The 10,726-nt window shown below is 45.1% G+C and overlaps 1 protein-coding gene across 1 annotated transcript; it reads right to left on the bottom strand.

The window, feature by feature from the left end:
• Positions 1-7,633: 7,633 nt before the first annotated feature.
• LOC142364158 (uncharacterized) lies at positions 7,634-10,009 on the bottom strand. Its single transcript, XM_075443490.1, is given in 3 exon segments — positions 7,634-8,855; positions 8,857-9,232; positions 9,235-10,009. Coding segments are annotated over 3 exon segments (1,458 nt in total). The 3' UTR covers positions 7,634-8,548.
• Positions 10,010-10,726: the final 717 nt, after the last annotated feature.

Raw genomic sequence — 10,726 nt, 5'->3', positions numbered from 1 at the left:
GAAATAAGTGTTCTGTCCCTGTCATTGGGGGCATGTTTCAAAGGACTGGTATTTATTGCCATCTCACAGACTCCTCTCAAGATGCAAGAGTTTGGCCAGAATATGAAAACAGAGCAGCTTGTCTCAACATGTCGCTGCAGCCTCTTACCTTGTCTATCTGACACCACACACATATTCCTCCTTCTGGATTGCGGTGGTCACATTTGTTTCCATGTTGGCCCACAAAGGGAGGACACTGGGGGCCCCACTTAATTGTTTGTTTTAACGTTTGATAGTGCTGTAGGCTCAGTCATATTTGTCAAGTGCATGAATCAGGTTAATGTAGTCTCTAGGAAGGCTTGTACTTAAGCTGGATCTGCCTGTGTCATAACAGGCCAGACAGTATTAAATCCAAATAGTTCTATGTTATGCCTCTGATTTTGTCCTATTGATGCAAGTAAATTGTGAGATTAACAATGTTTCAAAACAATGAAATTAATAACTGATTAAAGATTAATTATTTAAACTGTAATTATTTTATGATAAATAGGAATTAATAGGAAGAAGGAAGATCTGCCCATTTCCTGACTTCCTCTGTCCTGTCATTCTCTCTACAACTTGACTCCTGCTTCCTTTACTCACTCACTTGTAAGCTTTGCTCACTACCTCTATCCCCTTTCTTATTCTGAATTCTTATATTGTTTATCTTATTAATGTATTTCTTTTAGGGCCTTTCTTCTTCAGATCCAGAAAAAACCCTGCACTGGCTTGCTCTCACCTCACTCCTCCCCAGTGCAGAATACTCTTCCCAATATTTCTAGCTCAGTTCCAGAACAAAAGTTTTGGAAAATAATGCTAAATTTAAAAAGACATTAGAAACATCAGATTAAGACAGAAACTGAATTTATTTCATGATTACACTCATCATTCTGATTGGCAAGTGTTTCAAGGCAATTTTTCACATGTTCCACAAAGAAAATCAACGTAGTAACAGGAAGTCGTAAGTTACTGAGGCTTTTTAGGTCTGTAAATATGTGACATATTCTTTTATCTTATTTATTTCCCCAGAATGTATATAATGGCCCTATGAAATTCTGACTGTATAGTTTTAGTTATTACCATTTGCCCTGCCAAGATGCCAGTGTTAGTGTACTGCTTGGTAAGGCAAACCTGGTTACAAAACTAGCACAAAGGAAATTATTTTGTCCAGAGGCATCTCCTGTTTACAACAAACCTAAAATCATAATTACTTTTTTCATGTAGCTATGACACAAATGGTTGCTTCATAATAATATCACTAAGTAAAACTAAGGTACCGCTCTGCTTATATATCAGCTGCTAATGCCTAATTGCTTGGAACTTATTGCATGTTTAAATGTGTAGTTCCAACAAAACATGTTAGAGGCAGAATGAGTGTTGATTTCGTGATTAAGACTTCATTTTCATACATAACGTGCTGTATTCTAAAAGTAAATGATAAAAAGGGTAGTGGCTCAACACTGCTTGATAATAGTAGTTTTTAATGTTTTGTGTGTGATGCTTAACAAGAGTTCTGAAACTTTTCATAGGGGCACACTTGGAAATTTTTTATCTGTTTCGTGATGGAAATGAACAGAAATCACTGTCTTCTACTGATGTACTTGCAAGCTGGATGTGTGGAACATAACATTTCCACTAGCTAATACCTGTAATTAGGAAACCCAAGAGTGCTTTCATGCTCTTACAATCCCCTGCACACCCTGACTGAGTTTCAGTATAACGTCAGGAGACAAGTATTGTCAGATGACAGCTATTCACTACACTTTCAGTTGTTACAGGAGGAGAAGCTAAGCATGTAGACAGTGATAAGAAAGTGAATACTCTGACTTCACATCCTAGAAAATAAGTCTGCATGCAGTCTTTGCCACAGGAGGATTAATTCTTCTTTGGACCCTGTTCCACTCTTGTCAGCATGGCTTCATGTGTTGCCATGTTACTAAGAGCAGCACAAAAGAGACAGTAGTTGTTTTTGGCCCCCGAGCCGCGAGACAGTTCCAGCCATCCCGCTCCCCCCCCACCAGAAACCGACATGATGACACATGGTATGGAATACCATGTTCTGTTTGGCCAGATTGGGTCAGCCCGCCCAGCTGTGTCCCTTCCTGGGTTCCAGTGAAAATAAACCCTGTCCTGACCAAACCCAGGATATTATCCACCCCTTATTCCATACCATCTACATCATGCCCAGGTCCCCCATTGTCCAGTTGATCACCACCACTTCTCCTGTCTCCAGATAGCATTCCATTAGTCTATGGATCATCACTCTAAAGTGTCTGTTGTGTTCGTTTAATCCATGACTTCGAGCTCCATCTGTCGTAACGGTCTTCCGTGGCAGGAGAGGTGATGTGTAGTGATGGGCGGTCGCTTGCTGCATCCGGAGCTCACAGCTGATGTATCTGGTGTGGCCGGTGCCCACAGTCTGCAGGTTGGAGACGTCGATCTCGATGAAGTTGCTGGGTGCCAGTTGTTGAAAACCAGATCTAGTTCCATCATCGCTGTGCTCTGCTAGGTATTCATCAAAAAGTCCATTCTTTAATCTGGACGATTCTTACTATGATACTAATGGTATAGCATAACAATTATAGCAGTGATAAAAGATAGTGAAAGGGTTATTTAACAATTAAGTTTATACAATTTATTTATGGACTATTCTCCCCCAAAATCAAATCCCCATGAGGTACACATCAGACGTCCCCATCCTTCTGCATTACCCACCACGTACACCCTGGACCTTGAGAAAAGAAATCCCGTGGACGGGCTTGGCTTTGCACGAGGCAGGACTAACCCAGACTGTCTTCCCTAACATGTTCCACATGTGCACTATGGGGACTTCATCCCCTTCTACGGGGCGCTGAGGATTTGATTGGGCAGGACCAGCCCGATTGGTGGATCCTCTTGTGTTAACCAAACACGTGGCCTTTGCTAAATGAGTATCCCAGTTTTTGAAAGTCCTACTCCCCATTGCTCTTAAAGTGTTTTTTAGCAGCCCATTGTACCGTTCGTTCTTTCCAGAGGCTGGTGCATGGTAGGGAATGTGATACACCCACTCAATGCCGTGTTCTTTGGCCCAGGTGTCTATGAGGCTGTTAAGAAAGTGAGTCCCATTGTCCGACTCAATACTTTCAGGAGTGCCGTGTCAGTACAGGACTTGTTTTTCAAGGCCCAGGATGGTATTCCGGGCAGTGGCATGGGCCACAGGGTAGGTTTCCAGCCGTCCAGTGGTGGCCTCCACCATTGTGAGCACATAGCGCTTGCCTTGGCGGGTTTGTGGCAGTGTGATGTAGTCAATCTGCCAAGCCTCTCCTTATTTATATTTTAGCCATAGTCCACCATACCACTGAGGCTTTACCCGCTTGGCTTGCTTGATTGCAGCGCATGTTTCATATTCATGGATAACCTGTGCGATGGTATCCACGGTCTAGTCCACCCCTTGGTCACGAGCCCATCTGTATGTCACGTCTCTTCCTTGGTGGCCCGAGGTGTCATGGGCCCACCGAGCTATAAACAGTTCACTCTTACGTTGCCAGTGCAGATGAACCTGAGCCACTTCAGTCTTGGCAGCCTCATCCACCTGGTGGTTGTTGTGGTGTTCTTCAGTGGCCCGACTCTTAGGGACGTGGGCATCCATGTGACACACTATTATAACCAACTGCTCTAGCCAAGCAGCAATATCTTGCCACAATGGGACAGCCCAGATAGGTTTGCCTCTGCACTGCCAGTAGTTCTTCTTCCTTTGCTGCAGTCACCCCCACAAGGCATTGGCCACCATCCAAGAGTCGGTGTAAAGATAGAGCACTGGCCACTTCTCTCGACTGGCAATGTCTAAAGCCAGCTGGATGGCTTTCAACTCTGCAAACTGGCTGGACTCACCTTCTCCCTCGGCAGTTTCCATGACTTGTAGTGTAGGACTCCATACAGCAGCCTTCCAACTCTGCTGCTTCCCCACAATGTGACAGGACCCATCCGTGAACAGGGCATACTGTTTCTTATCTTCTGGCAGCTGGTTATACAGTGGGGACTCCTCAGCACGTCACCTCCTCCTCTGACGATTCCCCAAAATCTTTGCCTTCTGGCCAGTCCATGATTACCTCCAAAATTCCTGGGCGACTGGGGTTCCCCATTCGGGCCCGTTGGTTCATCAGCACTATCCACTTACTCCACGTAGCATCAGTGGCATGATGCGTAGAGGGGTCCCTCTCTTTGAACATCCAGCCCAGGACCGGCAGTCGTGGTGCTAGGAGGAGCTGTGCTTCAGTGCCGACCACTTCTGAAGCAGCTTGAACGCCTTCATATGCTGCCAGGATCTCTTTTTCAGTGGGAGTATAGCGGGCCTTGGATCCTTTGTATCCCCGGCTCCAAAACCCCAGGGGTCGACCTCGAGTCTCCCCTGGTGCTTTCTTCCAGAGACTCCAGGTTAGGCCATTCTCCCTGGCTGCGGTGTACAGCACGTTTTTGACATCTTGCCCTGACCGGACTAGACCAAGGGCTACGGCATGAACTATCTACCGTTTAATTTGTTCAAATGCCTGTCGTTGCTCAGGGCCCCATTCAAAATCATTCTTATTCTAGGTCACGTGGTACAGAGGACTTACTATCTGGCTGTAATTTCAGATGTGCATCCTCCAAAAACCCACAACACCCAGGAAGGCCTGTGCTTCGGTTTTGCTGATTGGTGGAGACATAGCTGCTATTTTGTTGATGACATCCATTGGGATTTGACGGCGCCCATCCTGCCATTTTATTCCTAAAAACTGAATCTCTTGCGCAGGTCCCTTGACTTTACTTCGCTTAATGGCGAAACGGGCTTTCAGAAGGATCTGAACTATTTTCTCCCCTTTCTCAAAAACTTCCTCCGCTGTGTCACCCCATACAATGATGTCATCGATGTACTGCAGATATTCTGGAGTTTCACCCTTTTCCAGTGCAGTCTGGATCAGCCCATGGCAAATGGTGGGACTGTGTTTCCACCCCTGGGGCAGTCAATTCCAGGTATACTGGATGCCCCTCCAGGTGAAAGTAACATGTGGCCTGCACTCTGCTGCCAAAGGGATGGAGAAGAATGCATTAGCGATGTCAATTGTAGCATACCACTTGGCTGCCTTTGACTCCAGCTGATATTGAAGTTCTAGCATGTCTGGCACAACAGCACTCAGCGGTGGTGTGACTTCATTCAGGCCACAGTAGTCTATTGTCAGTCTCCACTCTCCAGTAGATTTTCTCACTGGCCATATGGGACTATTAAAGGGTGAGCAAGTTTTGCTGATCACTCCTTGACTCTCCAGATAGCGGATTAGATTATGAATAGGAATAAGGGAGTTTCGGTTAGTGCGATGTTGTCGCCAGTACACCGTTGTGGTTGCGATTGGCAGCTGTTGTTCTTCAACCCTCAGCAACCCCAGAACAGAATTATCCTCCAAGAGACCAGGCAAAAAGGACAGCTGTTTAATTTCTTCCGTCTCCAAAGCAGCTATGTCAAAAGCCCACCGATACCCTTTTGGGTCCTTGAAGTACTCTCTCCTGAGATAGTCTATGCCAAGAAACACGGAGCCTCGGGGCCAGTCACAATCGGATGCTTCTGCCACTCCTGCCCAGTGAGGCTCACTTCAACCTCCAATACACTCAGCTCTTGGGACCCCCCTGTCACTCCAGAAATGCAAATGGACTCTGACACTTTGTAAACAGATGGCATTAAATTACACTGTGCACCAGTGTCCACTAGAGCTTTATACTCTTGTGGATCTGATGTGCCAGGCCACCGAATCCACACCGTCCAATAAACACGGTTGTCCCTTTCCTCCACCTGGCTGGAGGCAGGGCCCCTCTAATCATCGTCAGAGAATTTGCTGCTCATTTGCTGTAAAAATGACTTGGAGGTCCCCTTCAGAGGATCAGAATCAAGACCAAACTCCCTACCTGGTCTGGAGAGCTGACTGCTGGAAACTGGAGCAGCATTTTTCCTAACAGAATGCCCTTTGGTGATTGTTTTACCTAGCAGCTCACGCACTTGTGCCTCTAGACTTGAGGTGGGTTTCCAACCCACATCCTCATGTACTCTCCGTGGTCACGCAGGTAGAACCACAGGTGCCCCGTGGTGTATAGCCTCTGTATCTTCTCTCCTGAGCATAGGAACGCTTGCCCCTAATGGCCGAGATGCTGGCCCGTACAGGTGGGGATCAGAACATACTGACTTTGATTTGCTCGACCTCCTTGGCCAGTTTCTCCACAGCTGAGACAAGGGAGGAAGAGAGACTTTCCTCGTACTGATGGAGTCGGACAGCCACCTCATCCACTGTTGGTGCCTTCTCACCTTTCCATTTTACAACTGCCAGTGAGTTGGCATATGAGGATGGTGCGCTTTGCACAAACTTCCTCCACATGTGTCGTGTGCACTGGACTCCATCTCAATCAGTGCTCATCATCTGTGTCACAGTAAACCAGCTCCCGCACAGCTAATTCCCTCAAGTACTGAATACCCCTTTCCATATTGGTCCACTTGCCAGGGTAGCATACAAAATCATCACTGAAGGGGTACCTCTCCCTCACACCCGAAAGAAGTCTCCTCCAGAGGCTGAAGACTTGTTCCTTTTTCCCAATGGCTTTGTCAATGCCCTCATCCCTGGCCAGGGATCCCAGCTACTTGGCTTCCTTGCTCTCTAATTCCAAGCTGCTGGCCCCGTTATCCCAGCAGTGCATTAGCCAGGTGACAATGTGCTCGCCTGGGTGGCGGCTGAAATCTTTCCGCATGTGTCGCAGCTCGCTCAGGGACAGGGACCGTGTGATGATCTCTGTCTCCTGCGATGACCCTGGCTTCTCCCTGTCCTGCCCGGAGTGACCTGATTTCTTTGTGTCTTTCTTTAGTTTTACAGGGGCGACTGCTACAGGCACAGGTTGGTCATTGGGCTCAGCCGCGATGCCTGCTGCTGGAGCTGGGGCTAGAGCAGCTGCCGTGCCCACCGGGGCAATCGGAGCCGCCCCTGTAATTGTCGCAGCTGCAGCCGTGGTGCTGGTCAGGGGGCTGTGACTGCCTGCTGGGCTGGAGGAGCTGCAGGGCCAGCTGAGGGGACAGCAGCAGTCGCAGTGCCTGCCGCTTCGCGTCCCTGCCTTTCTTCTTTAAGGCCCTGAGCAGTGTTGAACATGGCTCGGTAGGCGTGGGCCAGACTCCAGCATGTTGCAGTGATTTGTGTCTCTCTGGAGTTCCCAGGGTGGCAGCACACTTTTTGCAGATACTTTACTAGTTTGTCCGGATTCTGCACTTGCTCAGGTGTGAGTTTAAAAAACATCGGTGGTGTCCACTGCCCTAGGTACTTGACTATGCTGTCCCACTGTTTCGTTAATTTGGCAGAAAATAAACCCCTGTGTGTCCCAACTCTCTTAACCGGAGTGGGAGGCTAGGTGCGGCTAGGTTTAAATTCTGGGTGATATCCAATTTGCCAGTACCATTCCAGTCGCGTTTAATATGTATATTAAACTACCATGATTCTGAATACACTAATAGCAGTCTGCACCTTCAGTCCAGTCGTGCTCATGAACTAGCATGGCCGCATTCGGTCGCGTTCAGTGAGAAACTGTGACAACTGGCTACTTAAACAGTGCAGTTTTATTTGTGTAACAGATATATAGGTTTTTTGAATTGCCGGTGATAGTGACTGTCTGCAAGAAAGCACGTGTAAATATAAAATGCGTGAAAAGTTTATAAATAATACAGCCTAGCTATAAACATTAGGGAGTAACTATTCCTGAGAAAAGCACTTAGTTTGAGTCTCACGGAAGGCGTCCCAAGGCCCGGAGAAGCAAGGCTCAGCCCATCGGCCAATCACGGCTGTCGGAGGCATTTTGAGGTGGAGTTTCCCTTGACTTGCTCAAGTTGTTATCTTCTTTTTCTCCGAAGATCTACAGTGTTATCTTCTTCTTCGAAAATCCCCCATTTCCCTGGCTATTTTTATATCCTTTCTACCTTTAACGTGAAGTTTGAGTGACTGTAGTCATACATACCTTCTATCATGATTGGTGTAAAATTTTCTCGCTTCACATTTAAAGGTATAGTTTACGAAAAATCGAGAGCGCAGACTCGAAGAGGGGTGGTCACACCTCGGAGGCAGGTAACCTTCGGGATGGAGGTGTGTTTTGGTATTAAAATGATATTAAAATGAGCAAAGTTCACGAGAGGATAGCACTTCGGCAAGGTTTCGGAAATCTGTTGGCTCAGGGGGCCAGATGAGCTGCTTATCAGTTCTAGAGAACCATTTCTTCCCACTTTATCATCACGGAGCAGGGCCACAGACTCTCTACTCCATTCCGTCCTCTATAGTACATTGCAGGGAGTTGCTGTGTTAGTGGATTCCTCGCATGCCTGCTGCAGCTGTGTCCCATCCTCAGAGCTCCTTTTGATTTCATGCTTTCCCTCAATGGGTGAACACTGCTACGTTTTTCATATAAACCTTAATTCTCAAATGTAAAATCTTAATTTTACTAATAATTCCACTTATTCCACCCCGTGACTAAAGTCACTCAAACTTCACTAGATTTGGGATTAATCTGGAATTGCACATGTGTTCCTATGGTAAGGGTTGTCAAGTACAAACAAATTTTGGGGAGTTAGCAAGCGAGTTAACTTTTTCATCATAAGCCAAAGTTTAACATACAAAACAAGTGTTAAAACAAAGCACAATATGGTGAGTGTTAATAAAACAACAACGGGATGCAACTTCTTATTAAAGAGTCCTGTAGCTTTTGGCGACCATCCAAAAAGAGTGTCCCACCATTTGTGTTCTCCGTCCTTTTTGATTCTCTCCAGTACTTGATGTATCTCTTCCACATCATGATGGACAGTAATTATTTTGTCCATTTTCTTGGGCCTCCTTTAACAGTTGTTTCAAGTCATCATGTTGTAGTAGCTTTTTCACCAAAGTGATGTTCATTCCAATGGGGACAGGTAGTAAATTGTGAATTAGTGTATAGTTGGTCTGTAACAGTTGGTGAGATGTAACAGGAGTCGAATAACTGAAATCGCATCCAACAATGTTAGTGAAATTACAAGCACAAAAATTCAAATGATTACCAATATCTGTAACCATGTTATCTATAAATATAAAATTACAAGGAGATCTCATGCAAACACATCCTTTCCCAATATATGCAAGCACAGTATTGGGGGTATCATTAGGATGTATCTCAAAATGACAAACTTTTTGTTCGGTGTCGAGACAAATGCTTGCGCTTTAAGGGTATTACTCTCACAAATAAAGCCTTGTTGTTCTTGTGTGATGCATGCATCGATGTCAACAGTTTGCCACTTGTCACCATCTTTTTTGGCCCACACTCTATGCTCAATAGGATAGAGTACTGTTCCATTGTGATTTAATCCTAATGCAATGATTTGGTATATGGTATATACCGAGGCATTTTGTATCGTTAAGACAAAAGCAGTGGCCTTACTCTCAATGAGGTCATAGGTGAAATTAACTAGGTACCACCAGGACTGAAACTTTTTTTCAAAGTCAGTTGCATTATCCCAGATCGCTTTTCGAATTTCGGTAGGTAAGGTGCCTTCTTCACCTTCCCTTATGATTGCAGCAGTCATTGATTGCATCCAAAGCTGGGCTTGGATACAGCTGAGTGCTAAAGAAATATTGCTTTGGGCTGCACCAAGTGCATTTGAAATCAGCTGATGGTCCTTTTCACTTGTTTCTTCCCACTGAGGTAATACATTAGAAAAAAGCCATTGGTGATTTCCCAGCATTAAAAGGGAAGACCGTAGGGGTTGTTCTAACCTATTCAATTCACCAGTAGTTGTGACTAGTTTGTTAGCAAGTACTTCAGCATCTATACTGTTTAAGACTTCCAAGCTTGTTCCTAAGATACCAGTTACATCTCTCTTCAATTGTTGTGAGGAGGTAAGGGTTCGTTCATGTAACCACACATACCATTCCGCATAGGATGTACCTAGGAAAGGCAAGAAAATAGGTTTGATGACAAAGACGTTAATCTTCATTGATAGTTCCACTCGCTTGAGAGAGTAGGCCGGGTTAAACAATATTTGTTGTTGACCGGTATTTTTGATAACGTAAGGACCAATGTTAAAAATGTAAGGATTTAGACTTGTGGGTGTCTGAATGGATTCATTCTCAAAATTTTGTTGGAGTGACATTGTGATTGGTACAGGCATAGCTGTAGTTGAAGTCTTTTCCTGTGATATGTCTAACCCAAATTTAAATGATAGTGCTTTGTCTCCTCTGCCAATGATTTCCAAACAGACCACAGATACTGATTGAATTACAGTAAAATTGAACCAACAAACATCAGATGCACAATGCTTCCTATCTATTGTGGGTTTTTATTTTTTGTTCAGGAAATTTCCTGATAGTAACTTAGGCTGAAGGAGGGAAATCTTTTCTACTACTAGCATTAAAGGTTCGACAACCTATGTGGATTGTTTTCCCTTTATCGACCTTCCATCTATGCATTGAATGCTTCCATTCTGATTCATGTATTTGCAATTCTCTGTTGTCATAAATGATGACAGTTGCTAAACTCATTCATTCTAAGTAGAAATACTATTACAGTTAGAATGAGGGACAAAATTCCTTGAATGCACTCGAGGTTAGCATAAGCCAATGCGTCCTTCTACGTGCAGTTCATCCAGGATTCCTGTGAACACAAAAGGGAAGAAAAAACACTCTCGGTCGACAAGACCGACGGGGTTAAAAGG

This window comes from Opisthocomus hoazin, chromosome 1 (assembly GCF_030867145.1).
Source record: "Opisthocomus hoazin isolate bOpiHoa1 chromosome 1, bOpiHoa1.hap1, whole genome shotgun sequence".
NCBI classification, from domain to species: Eukaryota; Metazoa; Chordata; class Aves; order Opisthocomiformes; family Opisthocomidae; genus Opisthocomus; species Opisthocomus hoazin.
The sequence above is the reverse complement of the archived record's forward strand: the minus strand, read 5'-3'. Positions and strand labels throughout refer to the sequence as shown.